General features: G+C 48.4%; 1 protein-coding gene across 2 annotated transcripts in view; it reads right to left on the bottom strand.

Annotated features, from left to right (window-relative positions):
• THOC2 (THO complex subunit 2) overlaps positions 1–22089 on the bottom strand; it is a 2257836-nt gene that overhangs the window by 1059789 nt on the left and 1175958 nt on the right. For both annotated transcript variants that reach the window (XM_069612670.1, XM_069612671.1), the window contains exon 19: positions 9309–9405. In XM_069612670.1, the coding sequence (XP_069468771.1) occupies positions 9309–9405 (97 nt within the window). The remainder of the gene's footprint in view (positions 1–9308; positions 9406–22089) is intronic.

Here is a 22089-nt window from a genome sequence, read left to right as displayed (position 1 = left end):
CAGAAACCGGAATTCCGGATCCCCTCGTTGTCGACTTGTCAACCACTCGTAGCCCGAGGTCTGCCAGGCCAGCTATTCTCCCGCTCTCGTCCTCCCCCGAGGACAGCGACACAGCCTGTTCCTGCAGTAAAGTATCCGGGGGGATCGGATCAAAAACTTCAGGCCTCCTGTAGAACCTCCGTTGACGAGGCCACCGTCGCAGTCGTCGGTGGGACGGTGGATACCACATGCGTCAGTGGTAGGGTGGAGGCCGATGACTGGACCGCCGTCGACGACGGTGGCTTAGCAGGTGGTTTAGGCGGTCCCGCCTTTTCCACACTTGGCCTGCCTTTACTCGACTCTCGACTCATGGTCGATCTATGGTGATCGCCCGAGGAGGATTTCGGCCTTTCCTTGTCATGCTTTTTTGATGAAGATGACGAGGATTCTCTAGCTGAATGACTCCGAGATGACTCTTTTTCCGTCGGTCGAGATTTCTTCGCCGGCGGTTCCGACGAGGCAGCGCGGTGTGATGTTTTCGCCGATTGTGTGGAGTCTACCTCCGAAGGGGGGTATGCCCCCGCTCCATCATTCAACCATGCCATTAGCCCTCGATTTCGGTCTTTGAGGGTCTTTTTCAGAAAACCCTTTGCATATGTCGCAGTTATCAGCCGAATGATGAGGGTGGAGACAGTATATACAATCCATATGTCTGTCCCCCTCGTAAACTTTTTTCAAGCCGCACATCGCGCACGGACGGAACAGCGCTTTTCCTGACATGGAGGAAAATTTCCCCTAACTCCAACTCCAGGTACACAACCTTGTACAAAATAGTAAGACGACGCAAGGAGATCCCACTACTTTGGAGACGGTTGAAATCTGAAGGGGAGCCGCGGGGGCGGGCCTCTTATACTGGGATGGCCTACAGAGCATGCATAGGCGGGTCCTAAAAGGACGTAGGTAGGACACAAAAGTGTTGGAAGTTTTCCTATAGGAAACTTACCGAGGGGTCCCAGTCTGATGACGGGGAATATTCCAAGCATGTGAATCCATGAAAGATCCAATGCTGGAGAAAAGGTGGTTATAAGATTTTAGGTGCACCAACACATTTCTTGATGAGAAACAATCTACAGAAGGCAGTTGTAACAGGTTTAGCCAAGGTCAAGAGGCTTGTGCCAGAGTCAGTGGTAAAAGGCAAGGTGCCTAGGTTTAAAATTTTCTAATAGCTGCAGTCAAGTCTTTGTTAAACGATTGAAAAGGACGTAGAAAGATAATGTTAGACCAAAAGGCGGCCAGCCTAGAAGGTAAGTAAAGGATTTAAAACACCTTTAGCAATACCCAACGCAATAGGATGCCTTGCGGAACAATGTACCTTGAAAGTGGAAGAGGCTCCTGCGGTGGCGGTAGATCACGGCAGTTCGGAAGACCTAGCAGAGGAAGAGAGGCTCTCATCGTGGAGGAAGGTTCGAGTTACTGCACTGCCCAGGGATGAAACCAGCCGCGGTGCTGCCAAAACGAATAAAAGGTACGCTCCTTTAAATTGCGGTCGTGGTGGACGGGTGCCTGGCTATCCGGTCTCCTAGTGCTTGGCACTGGTGATTCGACCAAGGCAGGTCCTGGAAGGCGATTGGCAAACTGGTTGACCCCACCAGCTCAAGGGAAGAAGACTCCTGCAGGTGAAGATCTTCTCAAGTCGTTGGAGAAAAGTGGTGAGGATCTGCAGCAGGACTTCACCGGTGGTTCAGTCGTTGAAGGTCTTTGGCTTCTCTCCTCTTCTGCTTCTTAGTTCCAGTGGCGACGTCTTGTCCTCCAGTCCTTAGGACCCTGCTTTTATGCAGCAAGACCCCCATTCATACAGCCTAGCTGTCACTCACACACTGGGGTGGCTATCCTGGTGGGATAACCCCCCCAGCCTATCAGGGCAGAGTGCGACTTGGGTTGCCTAGGTAGCCCTGTCCAGGGTGCCTATTCCCCCACCCACACATACCAGCCTTGATGCTGGTGAAGACCCCGACCCTGACCCAGCCACGTCGCCGCGGTCACCGAGGTGCCCCCCCCCCGCCCCGGCGCCTTCAAATCGCTGAGGCTGCGCTGGAACCCCGCCCTTACCCTCTTGCAACCAAGGATGACCACCAAGTTTTTATGTCCGACATTAAAGTAGAGTTTAGATCCTGCATGCCCGAACTGACTGCTAAGCTCGAAAAAATGGAACAGAGGATCAGCCACATCGAGCACAGGAAAGGGGAGTCTGAAGACCTATCCCAAGAACACTCCAACTCATTAGCGGAAGTGCAACGCACGATTCAGACCCTGATGGACAGGACGGAGATCCTCCATCTCCGACAAGGACCTATCCGAGTACGTGGGCAACTTTTTCCAGTCACTGCTACCGAACTTAGATGACACAGCTGTTACTCGATCATACCCATAGACTACGCCCTCGCCGGGGAACCAACTCGGACCCCCCCTGAATTTAATTACTAGAGTCCACTTCTACACCACTAAAGAGGCTACATCAGCGATTGGGTGCCCTCGCAATGAAACAACATTCCAGGGCTCCCCTCACCAAATTGTTCAGGATCTCTCTCCCTTGACCGTGCATAAACGCAGAGTGTTGCGCCCTCTCATGACCATCCTGAGACCAGCAGATTCAATATCCATGGCTATTCCCGACGGCCCTACAATTCTCACACAATGGCATCCCGCGAATCATCAGCCACCTCGAGGATGCGGCATTGATTCTACGTCCCGGCTCCCCAGGGGGCACGGGATCCTCCTCTCCTGGCCGAAAGTTGTTAGAGCCGGGCGCGGCCTACCCTAAACCTAGCCGCACTCCCTGGACAAGAGTGCAGAAAAACCACAAACTGAAATCAAGAATCAATAGAACCCTTATAGCGCACACAGCGTTGGAACCCAGCTTTTTTGAGCTTGCTGTGGACCCCGTGCAGTCCGTAACATCCTCCAGGGTGGATGTCACCGTTTTACCACTGGGGTGACACTCAGCCTTTCGGGCTGCCGACAGCTTGGGTGGCAGGGGGAGACACCGATGAGTTCAAATCAGGCCCCCCGGCCATGGATTTGGCCCCCCATTGGAGGCCTTTGTTTGAAGTTCATACCTCCCGTTGGAGATTATTTGAAAATCCTCAGGAGAACCCGAAGCAGCTTGCCCCCCACGACTATGGCTGACCTGACCCCCCCCCCCCCATCAACCCCTTCTCCTACAGCCAGAGAACCAACCCCCGCACCTAAAAGTTCACCACCCTAAATGTTAGGGGCCTAAATTCCCCCCCGAAGAGGAAATCAGTCCTGTAGAGACTGCAGGACGAGAGAACCGCTGTTGCCTTCCTGCAAGAGACTCATTTGATCCCGACTGACTTCTCCCCCTTGCGCAGCAGACCATTTCCTCTACAGTTCTTCCCTTCCAATGGCACCAAGAAAGGAGGCACTTCCATCCTTTTCGCAAAGGAGCTGAAACCGCAGATCCTAGACACACTACGATGCCAGGAGGGCCGCTTCATCGCCATCAAATGCATTATTTTTGACCAACTCTACAACCTCATCTCAGCCTATGCACCGAACAAGCATCAGGAGGGGTTCTATCGGGACTTAGAGGAGTCTCTCCTACCATTCATTGAGGGGCAGGTCATCATCGGGGGAGACATTAACTGGGCACAGACCCACTCAAAGACAGATCACCCCCCACCCCCCTTCATCCAAGGACCTAAGACTGGCAAAAGATCTGCTCCATCTATTTCGGACATTGAATGTCGGTGACTCTTGGAGGGTTTTATTCCCAGAGGAGAAGGACTTCACTTTCTACTCGTATGTTCACCGCACCTTCTCCAGAATTGACTTACTGCTAGCCTCCTCCGAGATCCTTGCCTTCACAGACGACGTCATCATAGGCCCTTGGATTCTGTCAGACCATGCTCCTGTCTCTTTGATCCTGCGAGCTCACAACCCAGACCCCACCCCCCCTCGCGGCCAATAAAACCTCTATGACCCTATCCTAGGCGATGTGGCAGTGAGGGACTCCATTGCCAGAACAATAAAAAGGATACCTCCCCAGCTAACACCTGGGACGCCATGAAGGTGATGCTCAGAGGAGAACTGATCGCCCAAGGCGCGGCCTTCCACAAAATGAAAACAAGCGGCACGTACCGTCCTGGAGACCACGGACCAAGAGGCGGAAGCGATCCACAAACAAAAGGGCTGGTCCCCGAAATCCTACAGGGCCTTACAGATGGCAAGGAAGAGGCTGGAAGCGCACTACGCTAACACCACAGCAAACTTACTAACCAGAACAAAACAATGGTACTATGTCAACAATAAGGCCAACGCGCTGCTGGTAAATAAAATGGCCAAGGCGAAGAAAAGAAACACCATCCTGGGCCTCCGTGATTCCCAAGGGGTGATCCAATTTGCGGAACGCGAGAAGCTTCGCCTGGCGGTTACCCATCAATCGGAGATTATGACGGCAGTGCCAAGGAGCCTGCCCGAACAACAATCTTGCATTCAAGAGGCAGCCCTTCCGCCGCTCACCTCCACGGCAAGGGAAGGACTTGAGTCACCCATCACGAGCGAAGAAGTCGAGGAAGCTATAAAAAGCTTGAAGCCCAGGGCCCCTGGCCCAGACGGTTTCTCCACCCGATTTTACAAACTTTTCCGCCCGCAACTGGTGAGCCCTTTAACCTGGCTCTTTAATACGTTTGCTGCCACAGGGAACATCACCCCAACTATGCAGGAGTCCATCACTGTCCTTATCCTTAAGCCCGAGAAAAATCCTAAGGACAATAGCTCATATAGACCCATCTCGCTATTAAATTTAGACGCCAACATATACTCCAAGATTTTAGCCAACTGCCTCACACCTATCCTACCAAGTGTTAGGCAGAAACCTGTGCAGTTCCCTTAGGGACCACTGCAAAAGGCTTAAGATTACAGGTGTTGGCAGTAAACCGAATTGGTAGCAGTCTGTACCACCCAGATTTACGTGGTAGCTGTGGCTGAGCAGCCAGACCTCTCTCAAGAAGAGTTAGACAGTATATATAGTATACAAGAAAGGTACCAAAATACAGTAGCACAAGCAAACACTGACCAGAGCTTTGGTATCAAGTATATAATCATTTATTTAAAGACACACTTAGAAACACTCCAGCACTATTATTGTAAGCAAGTTAAAAAACAGTCACTATTAATATAAATACATCCCTTATTAGACAAGTCTTAGTTAACACCACTTATTTTCAGACAGAGGTGAGCCTTAACTAAAGATGGCACTCCAATAAGTTATCAAAAAAGGGAGGGAAAAGGCAGAAATTAGCAAAGCACACAACACAATACTTTAGAAGCACTCAGCAAGGCAGGAAAGTCAAAGTCTACTTGTGAGCAAAAAGTTCAGAGGCCTGGCTCCCTCTTAGAGAGAGTAGGACACCAATGCACCCAAGATCACACAGTTTAAAAGGCTTGAAAACTCTTGCAGAGAGTTTAAAAAGAAATTAGTTCCGCTCAGAAAAGTTCAGTTAGCCAGCCTAAGGCCAACCCAAGTGGTAAATTGAGGGTTTACGAGACACCCCACACAGACCGTTGCGAGGGAGGCCAGGCGGACATAGTACCTTGAAAGTGGAGAGAATCCTCCAGCAGGGGCAGTTGTCCCTGGCAGTGGGTGCAAGTCGCGGCGTCGTCCAGTGGAAGAGAAGATCTCGACGTGGAGGAAAGCTGAAGGTCGTTGCACTGCCAGGGAAGAAACCAGCCACGGAGTAATCCGGTTAAAAGGTACTACCCTTTTATTCACGGTAGTGGTAAAACGTGGTATCCCGGTTGCCAGGGTGCTTGGCACAGGCAAGGCAGCCACAAGATGATCCGGGAAGGCGAAAAGGCGGGCAAACTGGATATCCCCACCAGTCAAAGGAAGAAGACTCTTTGGGATGAAGATCTCCACCGGTGGTGTCGTCGTTGCAGGTCAGCTCAGCTTCTCCCTCTTTCGATTCTTTGGTCCTGTGGCGACGTCTGAAGTTCCAGTCCCCAAAGCCCTGCTTTTATGCAGAAAACCCCCCATTCATCAGTCCTAGCTGTCACTCAAACATGCCAAGTGGTGGGCCAATCACACAAGAGTGCGACTTGAATTGCTGAGGCAACTCCGTCCAAGGTGCCTAAACCCCCCCCTCCCACACATCCTGTAGACCCAGACAGAGTGGCGCCACTTTTGGAGGCTTTTGTGTAGAAGCCCGCCAAAAAGTGGTACAAAGGGCTCGACTTGGGTTGGAGTTACAGAGGCGAACACAAACGCCATTTTAAAACCGAGTCCTGGCGAAAAGAGCCAACCGGGGAATAAATATTAAATAAATAACCTGGCGGTATCTTTAACATTGCACCAAAAAGTGGTCCGTTTAAAATGAATGGGAAAATCCCATAGTAAATATTCTTAAGGAATATTTTGCGTGGTAACCACTGCCACCAGCCAGAAACTCGACGAGGGGGGACTGCACAGTAACCCCTCAAAAAACAGCCCCGGGGGCAATCTAATTACCCCTATCAGCACTTCCACAATATGATGATTTGTACTGGTTCTGTTCCCAATTTAAGACTAGTAAAGTCAATGGTGACTTTACATGTCCTGGGAGACAGTAGTCAGTCCCAGGGTATGGAGTCTATGTTTGGGGGTCACTATGACACCCCTGTGTTACTGCACTGAGGGTGCTGTATAACAATTACCAAAAACCACAGGAAACCCTATGGAGTAAAAGACCCCATAGCCCATAAAACACATTACAAAGTCAAAGGATATATCAAATCATGTCTAAGAGTGGGAGAAAAAGAGTCTCACTCTTAGCAGGAGAACAAAATAAACTCCAAAAATCCAGCAAAGCTGCTGGGGGACTCACTAGGTTTGGGAAATTAGCCTTAACAGAGAATTCTCCCTAACACCCAGCATTATAGACCCAGACCAGACTGGATTCATAACTCACAGGTCGACGGGGGATAACATCTGCAGAGCATTATACCTAATAGAGATCACTAATCAGGAAGCACAACAACTCGCTCTGCTGGCCCTGGATGAAACCAAGGCCTTCGAAAAAGTGGACTGGACTTAACTTCACCTCACCCTGGAGGCCTTCAGTTTTGGCCCGACTTTCCAGATAATTGTCCTGGCTAATTATCAATCCCCCACCACACGGTTGAGAGTTAATGGCTTCCTGTCGGATCAGATTCCCCCCTCACATGTGGAACGAGACAAGGATGTCCCTTGTCTCCTTTACTCTTCGCCTTGGCCATGGAGCCCCTGGCCCAACGCTTACGGTGGCAGCATGGAATTAAGGGTCTTCCGATAGGGCCCACCCAGCATAAGCTTACTCTTTACGCTCATGACGTGCTGCTCACCGTCACTGACATTTAGGCTTCCATGAAGGCGGCCCTGGCTGAAATCCAAAGATTCAGGAGGGTATCCGGTTTCACCATCAATTTTGGAAAGTCAGTGGTCTTAGGGGTGGGCCTAAGCCCAAGCGAAAAAGAAGCTCTAGAAGCGCAAAGTCCACTCCACTGGAGCACCGATTACATTCCATACCTGAGGGTCCGGATCCCCGCCCATCCAGCAAAAGTATATCAGACGAACTTCCCCCCCCCTCTTCGAGGAACTAGAAAGGGACCTCAACCGATGGCAGCCGCAAGAGATCTCCTTTTGGGTCGCATTAAGGCATGCAAGATGAACCTTCTCCCACGGTTCCTCTACGCTTGCTCCGCCCTACCCACCTCTATTCCACTCCCACAGCCCCAGAGCGGCTACAAAGGAAAATGATTGACTTTATCTGGAGGGGCAAGAAAGTGCACATCTCTCACAAAACCATTATGGGCAACGTGAAACTGGGAGGATTGGGAATCCCGGAACTCTGCAAATACGGGGCTCCCGAAATGGGTGGAGATTGAGCAATCGCGGCTCGCCCTTACCCTCCGCTTTCTCCCTTTCATTCCCTCCGCCCTGTGCCTTTCATGGCCAAGCTTGCTGACCTCTACCTAGCAATCAATCAGGGCATCGGACAGGGCTGGCAGACACAAAGGTATCCCGGGGCCCGAGTACTTTCTCCCCCATCTTCCTCACCCCAGCCCTTCTCCCCAGGCTCCTGTCCGGTGAACTTTAGGAATTGGGGGGCGGGAGGCCTCAAATCACTGGGGCAGCTCTTTGAGGGAAATGCCCCCCGCACATTTGAGCAATGTAAAGTAGCTTTCCAACTCACGGAAACAGTTAGGTTCACCTACGCCCAACTGAGACATTGGTGCTCCCACCTCCAGACCCGGGCTGCAGCGACACGGGCCCCTGCCCTCCTAGAGCTCACAGTGCAAGACCTGCCGGCCCGAGGGAAGATCTCGGTCCTTTATAAACTATTACAAGAGGACCCTTTCCGCAGTAAAGCCTCTTGCATGGCTCAATGGGAGGCAGACTTGGGTCACGCCATAGAGGACCAAACTTGGATAGACATATGGTCGAGAAAACGCACGGCCTCCCCCTGTATCACCAACCGGGAATGTACCCACAAACTGCTTCTACGCTGGTACTCCCCCTACCCTCCAACCCCTTTGCCTTCATCACTTCCAGCAAGCGTTGGATGCGCACTGCTGGCACCTCTGCGGCCTCACAGGTTCCCGTCTCCAGATGTGGTGGACGTGCCCCAAGGTAAAGGAGTTCTGGTCCCAATGCCTCGCTACAATAAAGGATATTACTCAAATTACAATAACACTGGTCCCTGAACATGTCGTCCTAGGGATCCCGATCCCAGGCTCCTACCCGAGAACAGGAAGGAAAGCGGCGTTGATCACCCAACTCTTACTGGCAGCCAAAATCAATGTGACGCGCACCTGGAAGTCCAGAGATGGCTCTCCGACGATCCTTTGGTGGGTGAAAATTTGGGACATTCTAATTGCCGAAAAGGTCACGGCAGCTAAAGCAGGCTCCCTTCATCGGTTTACAAGCATTTGGGCACTGCTGCTAGACTATGACCAGACGTATCCAGCCCTGACCTATAAGCCACGCTCGATTGCGAGAGCCCTTCACGTAACCAGCAAACTCTTGCCGCCGGACTCTGCCCAATAAAATTGGGTAACAAGCGCCACCTGGGGATAATGAGGGCAGACTAGGGGACTTGTCAATTTGTATGCATTCTGGGGTCGACAAGCAATTGTTTATGTATATGTTCTCCTATACGTTGATTATTAAATAAACAAATTTAAAAAAAGAAAAATGTAATTGCAAAACAAACATTTAATGCAGTAACTGATTATACATTTAACTAACATCCCAGTTTAGTATTACTTCATTTTATTATTTAATTACATACCTTTTCCCAGCCTTTAGTTGGTTTGCCACATATTGAAGAAGGCCAACAAGCTCAATAGGGTATTTCCGAAAAACTGCACCGCAGAAGCTAGCAAGACCTATGTTAAAATTGCAATGTAAAAAGAGAAAAATTGATAAATGGATTGCTCTCTTGCTAAACAAATTCCACAGTGCAGTCTTGTGGCTAGCACATGATAACAATTGTTTCCAACATTCCCTCTGGTACAATGAAGGAAAGATACATTTTTAACAGTGGATTTTTCAGACAAAAAAACAAATTAAAAAAATTCAAATTATGCAATGAAAAGCCAGGTTTTAATATTTCATTTGGGGCTAAACATGCACTTAATGGCCAACCAAAATATGACAAACATTACCTGTCCAAAAATAGTCTGATGCTTGCTTCTGCTTGGATTCACATGTTTTGCATAGACCACCATCTAGTGGTTGGTGTGGAGTATTACTTTCTTTTGGGAGTCGAAAATAGGATGGGGCGTTCCCATAATATTATCCCTACTGCAATGTGTACAGTACCCATGATCTTTCACATGTCAAGGTCCTTAGATCTTTATATTCTTTCTGACCTTAGGCTGCACAGAGTGTATAGTGGAAGTGTGAGTGTGCTTAAAAAGATGACAAATGTCATGAACCATCTTGTTTGCGATACCTTCAACTCCGCAAGTGAGGAGGATAGGTGGGCACATGTGAATCAGAAAGACTTTCACAAGCATCAGAAAGTATATTAATTAAGGTAAAGTTTGTATTGTGAGGCCTGTGGATCTGCTTAGAATCACATGTTTTGCATAGATTAGCAAGCACTACCTGATAAAGGAGACGGGTAGACTGAAGGAACAGAAAAAAACATGTTTAAGCACCGCTTGTTCCACCGGTGAATCACTCCTGGCTTGTGTTGCAACACAATGCTGCGTGAAAATGTGAACTGAACTCCAAGAAGCTGCTTAACAGATAGCTTCCAATGGTACATTTGCAATGAAAGCTAAGGCAGCGCCAGAGCTACGTGTAGTATGCCCTAGGTGCGTTTGATAGGTTGTGTCAAACTGTTGGATAAGCCTAACAAGCTTCCTGGCAATGGAAGCCTTTGGAGACAGGGTCCCCTTTGTTAGGCAGAATCCTGTGCAGTGCCCTTAGGGACCACTACAGACAATTAAGACTACAAGTGGTAATACAAGTTCACCTTTGGTACAAGCCTGTACTACACTGTTAAAGTGGTAGCAGTAGCGGAGCAGCCAGACTTATCTCAAGAGCAAATGAGCAGTAGTAGAGATTATACAAAGGACCACAATTACTGTGACTCAAGCAAACACTGACTCAAGGTTTCAAGTAAAAAATATAAGTACATTTATTTTAAACCATTTGTTTGCAAAACACTTCACTTCTATAAATTCGAAGCCACACGTAAAATACACTACACACAACCAATTCCACTTCTGCCAGTAAATTCAAGGTAAGTACATTAGGATTTGACAGACCGGTGTTGCGATACTAACGCGTACCCGCGGATAGAAATGCTTAAAAAGTTAAAACACACTTTGTACTTAAGAATTACAAACAAGGAAAAAGTGAATAAAAATCATAGGCAATACTTTTTCAAGGCAAGGGGACTCGAGGACTTGCACCAGTGTCAATGGAGCAGATGCGCAGTTGCAGAGGATCACACGCTGAACAGTTCGAGATTCGAGATGCCAAGAGTACTTTGATATTGTCAGATGGAAGGAAAAGTTATAAGAGGGAAGGAAGAAAGAACAAATCTTTGTGGAGGAAAAGGGTTCACTCAGATTCCATATGGTCAGACAGAACGACCAAATGTGCACAGTACCTTAGTCCGTTGGAGAAAAGCTGGTGCCACAGCAGTTGTTCCTGGTATTTCCTGCGGCTTCAGTCGTGGGGAGAAGGAAGATGTCTGGAGCAATCTGCACTACCCAGGGATGAGGCCAACAGCAGCGAAAAAGACAACGATGAATAAAAGGTGCGTTCCTTCAAATCAGGAGAGGGTTCTTCTGATGGCTATCCGGACCACTACAGCACAGCAGTGATTTCGACCCAGGAGAGGATTCTCTGACTGAAGAAAGGGTGAGCTGGTTGGTCCCACCAGGCTCAAGGGAAGAAGACTCTGGACTGGATCTTCTCTTGTCGTTGAAGGGTAGATAGCTCAAGAATGCAGCAGGGCTTCACCGGGACTCTGGGTTGCAGCAGCCGTCGTCTTCTCTGCTTCTCTTCGTTTACTTGCAGTTCCAGTGGCGACGCACTTCTAGCCCAAGAGTACTGCCTTTTATGCCAAAATACCCCATTCACACAGCCTGGCTGTCAATCACTCCGCAGGGGGGTTTGTCCAGCCCGTACAACCACCTCAGCCAATCGACACAAAGTGTGACTTGGGTCTCCAAGGAGACCCTGTGCAGGGGTTGACTACAACCCTCCCTCACATTCAGCCCACCTAGACACCCAGACGCCAAAGGAGGGCTTCTGGTCAGAAGGTCGGCGAACAAAGGAGGCAAACCTGGTTTGCTGCGCAAAGAAAGACCTAAGAAGGATGTTAACAAAAAGAAATGGCGATTAAAGCCAACTGGAGCAGACATAAAAAGTATTTGGGCTAGCGGGTTAAAGTTCGAGGCTACTAAAATAGCCTAAAATGTTACCACGTTATGGAACAATCATGGTAGGAAAATTAAGGTAGATACCACTGCCACCAGCGAAGTCTTAATGTTAAAGGAGCAAAACAATAATCCAAAAGGCACAGATAGAAAGGGCTAAGAATTAACCCTTTCCAATACTCCATGTAAGATGGGGGTGTACTGGATCTGTGGTTAAATGACCATGTAAAGTTAATGGCAACTTTGCCCTTTTCTGGGGGACAGTAGTCGGCCCCAGAATTGAGTCGGTGGGAAGTCTAAAAGACAACCCTATGTCACTGCACTGAAGGTGCTGTGTAACACACAAAAGTGTGGGGCAACTGAAGTGGTGCACTCCAGAGTCCACAATCACAAAAACAGATGAAATACACATGGCAAAACACAGGTAAGAGTGGGGAAAAGCTCACACTCTTACCAAGTGGAAAAAATGAACTCCAGAAATCCAGCAAAGCTGCCGGGGAACTCACTAGGTAAGGGAAATTAGCCATAGAATGAGAATTCTCCCTAACACCCTTCTCTTCCTGCAACGGGAGAAACTATGTACAGATCTGTTTCCCTTAATGGTTTTGTATTATTAAGGTAGTAAATGACTGCCCTATGTACACCTAGTTTGCAAAGAGCCCTTTTTCCTGAATGTTGGGCGTCCTGCAAGCACATTGGTAATTTAATGGATTGGTTTGCATGAAACCTGGAAATGTATGTAGGAGAAACACGTGGAATGTGTCAAAAGAACAAGTTACTCTCTTACCTGGTAATGTTCTTTCGATGGGATGGTCTGACGACATATTACATATCTATGACAGTAATCGCCACAGCTGTGCTGCTTCGGAAAATCTTTCTGCGTCCTATGTCGATGACATCGATATGCTACCCTCGAGGACCTCCTCCAATGGCTGACATCACTGGATGTTATAAGTAAGACGCACAACGCCCATAGCCTCAGTGGTAGTTTTTTCCCCAGAACGTGTGGCACCAGTCTTCTGCCAGTCTGTACAATTCTGTAGCGGGGAAGGCAGGGAGAGAGCGATATGGAATACGTTGTCAGACCATCCCATCGAAAGAACGTTACCAGGTTAGAGAGTAACTTGTTCTTCGAGGGGATTGGGTCCTACAACGTATTCCATATCTATGACAGACTCCCAAAGCAGTACCAATGCAAGGAGGTGGGAAAAGAATTTAGAACAAGAAATTTAAATGCCCAATCAAATTGCGGAGCAAAGGACCACCTTGCCAAAGGCCAGATCCTGCCCACGGATGGAATCGAGGGAGTAGTGACGTACAAAAGTATGGACCGAAGCCCAGGTGGCTGCATCACAGATGTTACAAATAGGAACCCTCTGTAGGGCAGTAGAGGCAGCCATACCCCTGGTAGAATGGGCCCGCAAGCCTACCTGTGGGTCCTTACCCACCAAGCGATAACACTCAGAAATAGCCAGAATAATCCAGCGAGACAATGTCTGCTTAGTCACAGCTTGTCTCAAACGCTTTCCAGCATAAACAATGAAGAGTTGATCGTCCACTCTGTCCCGGGACATGCGTGAAATATAAAAGCTTAAAGCTCTCCTAGGATCGAGCTTATGGAGCCTCTCCTCTTCCTTACCAGGATGTGGAGGAGGATGAAATGCTGGAAGAACAACCTTCTGGCCTACATGAAATTCCGACACCACCTTTGGAAGAAAGGAAGGACTAATTCTAAGGACAACCCTGTCCTTCGGAAATACAGTGAAGGGTGGCTTAACTGAAAGTGCCTGTAACTCACTCACTCTGCGAGCGGAAGTGACCGCAACCAAATATACAGTTTTAAGAGTTAACAGTCTCAAAGGGCATGAATGCAAAGGCTCAAACAGAGCACCCATCAGAAAATTGAGGCCAGGGTTCAAATCCCAACCAGGCACCTGGAAAGGTGACGGAGGGAACACATTAGTGAGCCCTTTCAGAAACTGAGAAATTAAAGGAATTTTAAAATAAGAACACTCTTCAGACGAGCGCTTAAATATGGACAGCGCCGCCAGGTTACCTTTAACAGTACCCACTTGCAAGCCCCTGTGGGCTAAAGAAAGCAAAACAAACAGAACCACAGGAATGTCACATGCAAAAGAATCCACATTCTTAACCCTGCACCAGTCGCAGAACTTTCGCCAACGACAATGGTACAGGGACTTTGTTGCGGGCCTTCTGGCCGAAAGCAACACCTCCATCACGTCTTCAGGGAGATCCCAATCCTTATACCTCAACCTTTCAGAAACCAAGCGTGAAGGTTGAGGGATTTGACCTCTGGATGGAGAACCTGACCCCACCCCGTGAGAGCAGATCGTCTCGGTAGGGAAGACGACGAGGAGGGCAGATGGACAAGTCGAGAAGGTCCGGGAACCACGTCCTCCGGGCCCACGCCGGAGCAATGAGGATCATACAGGAACCAAACCTTCGTAACCTCCGCAGCACTGGAGGAAACTTTTACAGCAGTGGGAATGACTACTCCATCACGAACGCGTCTCCTAAGGCTCCTTTTGGAGGAAATTCCTGCAAGCAGAACCTTTTTCGCACTTCCGGTTGACACTGGAAGGGAAGAGATCCACTTGAGGGGTCCCCCAAAGGGCGAAGATCGCCAGGAGAATCTCCTGAGCCAACTCCCACTCGTGAGAGATCACGCTCTGCCTGCTTAGAGCGTCCGCCGTCTTGTTTTCGTCTCCGGCCAGATGAATTGCCGAGATCGAAACTTCCTGCTGGGCTGGATTGCCCAGAACCAGAGCTGCATCGCCTCCCTGCACAGAGGAAGTGATCCCCCCCCCCCCTTTTTGCTGAGGTAGTGCATGGCCACCGCGTTGTCCGGCAGGATCAGGACATTCTTCCCTCGCACAGTCGGCAAAAAAGCCTTCAGGGCTAGCCTGACGGCCCTCAGCTCCAACAGATTGATATGGTGTCTGGACTCCGACAGAGAAGAACGACCGCTGACAGACAATTCGTTGGCATAAGCTCCCCATCCCGTGAGGGATGCGTCCGTCACGATCATCGCCTCCGGCCAGGGTAGCCAAAATGAAGCCCCCTTTATCAGATTGCCTTTGACGGCCCACCACAGAAGGTCCTGGCCAACCGAGGACGGCACCTGAACAGGGTCCGACATCCTGCCGGAGGACAGACCACTGGAGCTTGAGTGTCTGTTGCAAAGATCTCAACCGCAACCTGTCCTCTGGCACCAGAAGAATGCAGGATGCCACGAGGCCGAGCAATCTCAAGAACTCGAACGCTGGGAATCTCTGGACAAGCTGAAACTTGTGCACCATCTGCCGAATGTGATGAGCCCTCACCTGGGGAGGAAAACACTGCCCCCCAGGGAAGTGTCGAGCACTGCTCCGATGTACTGGAGACTCTGAGTTGGTGTAAAATGGGACTTCTTTAAGTTGAGGGAGCAGCCCAGCTTGTGGAGGGAGTGGAAGGTGACTGACCGATGATCCAGCACTTGCTCAGGAGAGCGCGCCCTGATCAACCAATCGTCCAGGTAGGGGTAGACATGAATCCCCCCTTTCCTGAGGTACGCTGCAACCACTACCATGAGCTTCGTGAAGACCCTCAGGGCGGAGGTCAATCCGAACGGCAGGACCCAAAATTGAAAGTGCGAGTCCCAACCGCAAACCTCAGGTACTTCTTGTGCTTTGGATGGATAGGCACATGAAAATAAGCGTCCTTGAGGTCGAGAGACAGCAAACAGTCCTGAACTTGAAGGGCCTGGAGGACTTGAGAGAGAGTAACCATCTTGAACTTGTCCTTACTGGAGGAGTTTGTTCAAACCGCGAAAGTCCATGATGGGTCTCAATCCCCAGTCTTTCTTGGAAATCAAAAAATAAGGGGAATACCATCCCTTGTTCCTCTCCGCTACAGGCACCAGTTCTATGGCGCCTTTCTCCATCAGGGATTGAATTTCCTGCTCAAGGAGCGGATCCGGACTCTTCAAAGAGATTCCCGGGTGGATTGTCGTGAGGCCTCTGCCGGAAAGGAAGACAGTAGCCGTGGGCTATGATCTCCAGAACCCACACATCTGAAGTAATGGCACGCCACTCTACAAGATGTTGTGCCAGCCTTCCCCCAACCGGCGAACCATGGGACATGGCCTCATGACTGAGCTGAAGCAGCTGCGGCATTGCGGGGGGGGGGGAGGGCAAAGAGGCAACTGCCGAGCAGCCTTGGCACCTCAAGTACCTTGTTTTCCACCTCTGGCACTCCTACGGTGGCCTCATTGACTGGCACCTCATCTAGCTTTACCAAAGGATGAGTAATACCGAAAGGAACCTCCCCTCCATTGCTGTGCCCTAGGACGAAAAGGCGGAGGTTGTCGGAACTGCAGCGCCCAATGACTTCGCTGCAGCTTTGGAGGTCTGCAACACCTCAAGGCTCTAGTCAGCCTTGCTGCCAAAAAGATGTTCCCCGTCAAAGGGCATGTTGAGGAGCCGGGCCTGCACATCAGGAGCAAACCCTGACTTCTGCAACCACGCAAACCTGCGTATTACGGTGCTCGCCGCCATGGACCGGCTGACGCAATCTGCCATGTCCAAACCTGACTTAACGGCCTCACACATGGCATCCTTGCCATCCTGGACCATAGCAAGGAAACCATCCCATTCGTCCCCTTCGGGAATATGTTCAGCCGCTAAGGAAAAACAGTCCCACAGAGTGTGCGTGAAACGAGACAAGGCACATACGGAGTTGGCTGCCTAAAGCGCCATACCCCCTGAAGAAAACACTTTTAGCCCAACCGTCAAAACGCTTGTCGTCCCCATCAGAAGGGATGGTAGGATATGACGCCTGCTTTGCCGGGGCCGTAGCCGCCTGCACCACCAAGCTCTCCAGAGTGGGGTGCTTGGTCAAGTAGCAGGGTTCGCTACTGGCTGGGCGGTATTTTTGTGGCAAAGACTTGCCCACTGCCGGGAGACTCTCTGGAGCAGTCCAAGCTGCCGCCACCCTCCTCCTCTGCAGAGCCATATGGAACGGCAGTACCGGGTCAGTTGGTGGACCGTGGTCGAGGATATCCGTAAAGTCATCCTGAAGAAAATCCCCTGGGGGAGTAGACCACCCCAAGTACTCAGTGACTCTAGACATAAGGCGCCGGTACGAGGAGTCGGCATGAGTAACAGGCTCAGGCTTACAAAACTCCACCTCCGGAGAGGTGTCCAGACCACTGGCGTCGTGCAGGGACTGACACAAGTCCTCAATTTGACTATGGCCCGAGAGAATCTCATCTGGCACCGTATCAGGAACCATGCCATCATCAGAGCCCTCATCTACCTCCGAAATAAACTCAAGATGGCGGTAAGAAGGCACAGAATGTGGAACAAAGCCATGCTTGACCTTGGCCAGAGCCTTTCTAAGAGGCTCCACCATGCCCCGGGGCACCCTTGTCGAAACAGCCTCGAAAGGCGTCGAGTGAATCGGCGTAAACACCGAATGCGGCGCTGACAGCATAGACGCCGTCGACACAGGCCTTGAGGGCGGAGCCCCGAGCATGTCCCTCGACGACCTCGGCGCCACAGGCGTTGACAACTTCCTCGAAGACACCACAGGTGCACAGGGTCTCGAGCGCGTCGAGGACCGGAACCTGGATCGGGCATGACGAGAACGATTCCCCTTGTCCAAGCAGGACCTTTCCCGCGAATTGTGCCGACCACCTCAGCCCGAAGGCGTACGAGCGGTGTCTCTCGACCAATCACGACCGTCTCCACTCGGAGGCGCGGACGGACCAGTGCCCTGCGATTCAAGAATCGCTAACATTTTCTTCCCGAAGGAAGCCCATTCCTCCGGCGTCGCATGCTTGGTGGCATAAGCGACCCACCGACGGGCGGAGTACTCGGATGAGAACGGGGAAGGCGACCAATGACGGCGCTTCCGGGAGTGCCTCGAAGAGGCAGAGGAGTGGCGGGACCTACTCCGGGACCGAGACCCACTGGACTTCCGACGATTATGCGGAGAGTCACCCCTCGAATCGTCCGTCGAAAGCCCCGCAGACCTCGACTTCCATGGCTTGGACACCTTACCTACCGACAGTTTCTTCTTGCGCTCCCGCAAGGCTTTGGACGTAAGCGACTGGCAGTCCACACAATCATCTGTGTCATGGGCCTCCCCGAGGCACCAGAGGCAGGCGTCGTGCGAGTCCGTCACCGACATCTTGGACCTGCAGTCTCCGCACTTCTTAAAGCCTGGACGCGGGGTGGAAGACGAGGTAGACATCTTACGAAGGAAAACTTCACAAACAAACAGGTTCGAAGAACCGATAGAGAACAGAAACTCCAAAGAGTTGAGGCGCGCCAAGATCTCCGAAGCGAACACGTTCGCGGAAAAAAACTAAACTGAGGCTACGGGCACTGTGCGTCCTACTTCTAACATCCAGTGACGTCGGCCGTCTGAGGAGGTCCTCGAGGGCGGCTTATCAACGTCATCGACGCAAGACGCAGACGCCGAAAGATTTTCCGAAGCAGCACAGCTGTGGTGATTACTGTCAGATATGGAATATGTCGGAGGACCCAATCCCCTCGAAAAATAAATTAATAAAAACTAAGTCTATAAATAAAACCACCTTGTTTTCATGTACTGTTGGGCAGAATTATATGTAGTACCCTTTGGGAACACTATACGCAAATAAGACTACAAGTGACAGTACAATTTCACCTTTGTTACAAGCCTGTACTACACAGTTATAGTGGTAGAGGAGCAGCCAGACTTCTCAAGAGTAAGTGAGCAGTACAAATAGTTACACAAAGGACAGCAATTACTATGATTCAGGCAAACACTAACTCAAGGTTTCTAAGAAAAATAATATATATTTATTTACTCAACAGTTGTATAACAATTCACTATTCTAAGCACGTTAAAAATCACAATCATAAATACACCACACCACTTCCCTTAAATTCCAGACATGTTGAGCTCACAAAATGAAGTGGGAGCAAAATGGCACTCTGGCAATTTAAAAAGGGAGGGAAAGAAAGTTATTTTTATTTTTTATTTTGTTTTAGTTTGTTTGGCTGTAAGCAACAACCTTTCAATAAAACATAATGTATCATCAATGATAGATTTACAAATCAATTCATAAAAACATTTTACAATATTTCATACAAAAATTAAGAGCAGAATTATATAATCTTATGAATACACTCTCTAATGATTTAACATCGACTTTGAGAATAGTTCATTTAAAAAGCCAATTGTCGCTAATCTGATTGACATTCGTCTTGCACCAAAAATTTGCAGCCATAATTCCCCAGGGTCAATTATCATTTGTCCTTTAAAACAATGCATGAAATATTTACAACGAACCACATACAGTGCTGGACAGTAAACGATAACATGTTTCAAGGTTTCTTTAAACTTATGATTTTCACTAAACCCACAGACATTCTCACTGGCATCTTAAAGTTTCAGTCGAACCAGTATGTCTTTAGTATGCCACAGATTGCATACTAACTCTAAACCTCTTATGACCGAATTGGACTGGATTCCAGTCTTTAAGATGGTGACATTCTTCAAGAGTGCATATCCAATCTCTTCGATAAAGTTTAATTTTGGCTGGTTCTGGATTTTGAAGGAGTGTGTCCAAAGAGATGTCGGCGTCAGTAAGGATATTTAGTGTTGTGTTTAACCAGTATTTTGGGCATTGGTGCTCTGGCCCAAAATATAGGATATATCCTTGCATTGTAACGAAATTATACACTTTCTAAAAAATGCTATTAATTTCCAGGCCACGGCACTTTATAGGGCAATAAACCCAGTTCAAACCGAAGAATTGGAATAGGTACACAGGTAGGAAGTTTAAAAAGTGCACGCCAATACTTGCCTTCCATACGATCCCAGAATATTCGCGGCAACATTGGAGCAGATTCTAAACCATATGTAATAATAGGTTTAACTTTCATAGTGTAGAATGTGAATAAATGGTTACATGTACATTTTCCAAACTTATATAAGATAGCCTTTGATTGAGAGATCAGGGCCTGTAATTTCAAATCAAGGTCCATCTGAAATACATTACCATTTTCAATACAACTAATCATAGTACCTAAATATCTATATGTTGGAGTAATCAGGATTTGTTCTCCTTTAATAGACCAATTAAATTGGAAATGATTTTATGGTTATGACAATGATTTGTGTTTTAGTTAGATTCATGGTCATAGCATTTTCTAAGGTGTACTCAACCAGACCACCAATCAACCTTTGCAAACCAGCAGGAGTTTTGGAAAGCAATATGAGGTAATCTGCATAAAGGATCCACGGGATCTGCTCCAGGCCTAATTTAGGGGCGTCAGAATTAATATTCTTAAATTTTCCACCCATATCTAGGATAAACAGATTGAATATTGTGGCAGCCAAGATGCATCCTTGTTTTAATCCTCGAAATGTCAGGAGAGGGGGAGCCAACATGCCATCAATAGTTTGTCGAACGCGAACTGATGTATTTTCGTGTAACAGGGCAATCAGTTTGACCAGGGAGTAAGGGCAACCCATTAACATCAGTTTATGCAACATTAGGTGACGATCTATAGAGTCAAATGCCTCTTTGAAGTCTACGAAGGCAATAAAAAGGGGTTGCTTTTGTGGATGACAAAGAGCTTTGATGTCAGGGTGACGATGTTAATAGCCATGCCCTTGCCCGCGACAAATCCTGTTTGAAATCTATCTCACATGTGATGAAATAATCCATTGCTGCAAGTCTCTCAAAATTAGAGACGCAAAAACTTTTCCCTGGACGTCCAAAAGGGCGATAGGTCTATAGTTGGTTGGATCATGCCTATCAACCTTTTTGTAGATGGGGACAATCAATGAGGTGCACCATGAGCTTGGAATCTTTTGGGCAGCTAAGACATGCGAGAATATTTCAAATAGGATTGATGCCCATAGGTCTGGAAACTGTTTTAACCTAACATTGGACAGCCCGTCCGGGCCCGGCGCTCGAGATCTACTTGCCTTATGAATGTAGTAATGTCGTCAATTATAAAATAAATTGAGAAAGTAGGTCTAAATTCACTGGGGGTGTATGGAGAACAGGAGAGGGTTAGGCATAAAGATGAGAAAAATGAGATTGCCATACAGATGGCGCAACATCGTTAATCTGCATTCGGGGCTCGGAACATTTGTACGTTTCCATTATTAGAGACCAGCACCCCGCAGAATTTTTTTGATAGAACTTTAGTCAACATTGCTTCACCATCTTTCTGGAATAATATAGATCGGTAAGATCTTCTCCAGTTTCTATATTGGGTCTTAATCGCTTTAAGGGCCGGCCAACGTTGGTCGACTGGTAAAGACTGTCAATTTCTTTTTTTTCCGAAATATTGTTTTCGCGTTCTGCATATTTAAGTCAAAACCATGAGCTGAAGCAAACGATCTTGTTGACTTGGTTGTAGCAGCAAACTGATGCATTAATTTTGAATAATCAAGGTCGCAGTTTGTAGCGTTTCTCGAGATCGTACAAGAGGTTTGGAGGCTCTCCGTAAAGTGTAATAACTTTGATCTAGACCACCGTAATCTGTTCCGAGCACAATTAACCTGGACCGTACCTGTCAAAGTCATGAACATGGTGGAAGGAGTAGCTTCATGACCATTTGGTCCACATAGCCAGTTGAGATTCAGCATATTGTGGTCACTATCAGTAGTTACCAAGACCTGAAAACCTTTTACATGATGGAATAGTGTGCAACTAGTATAGATAAAATCAATAATTGCTATGGAGTTTCCTCTCTTCCAGGTTGGATGAGGCGGACAGTCCTCGGGTAAAGAACCATTCACCATTAGCATGTCTTTTGAATGGATAAACATATTCCAACATCGCAAGCGATCATCAGAAGATCGTTTGAATTTATTTAAACAATGCAGATTCAAATCGCCTGCTAATATTACATGACACTACTTAGGATGTTGGTATATCTTTTCCCATAAGTACTCAAGAGTTCTCAGATATGATTCAGTTGACAAAGCAGCAGGAATCCAATATGTATAAATTATAAAATAATGGGATTCAGCAATGGTCAGTTGAACAAGTTGGATATATGGAGTCAGAGCTTCATATGCAACAAGTGACAGAGTCAAAGAAGTTTTTAACAACAGTAGCAAGCCAGACATGGGGCGACCCTTAGCAGAAGAGATTGC

The sequence above is a fragment of the Ambystoma mexicanum genome, chromosome 5p (genome assembly GCF_040938575.1).
Source record: "Ambystoma mexicanum isolate Mex_15411 chromosome 5p, UKY_AmexF1_1, whole genome shotgun sequence".
NCBI lineage: Eukaryota > Metazoa > Chordata > Amphibia > Caudata > Ambystomatidae > Ambystoma > Ambystoma mexicanum.
The sequence above is the reverse complement of the archived record's forward strand: the minus strand, read 5'-3'. Positions and strand labels throughout refer to the sequence as shown.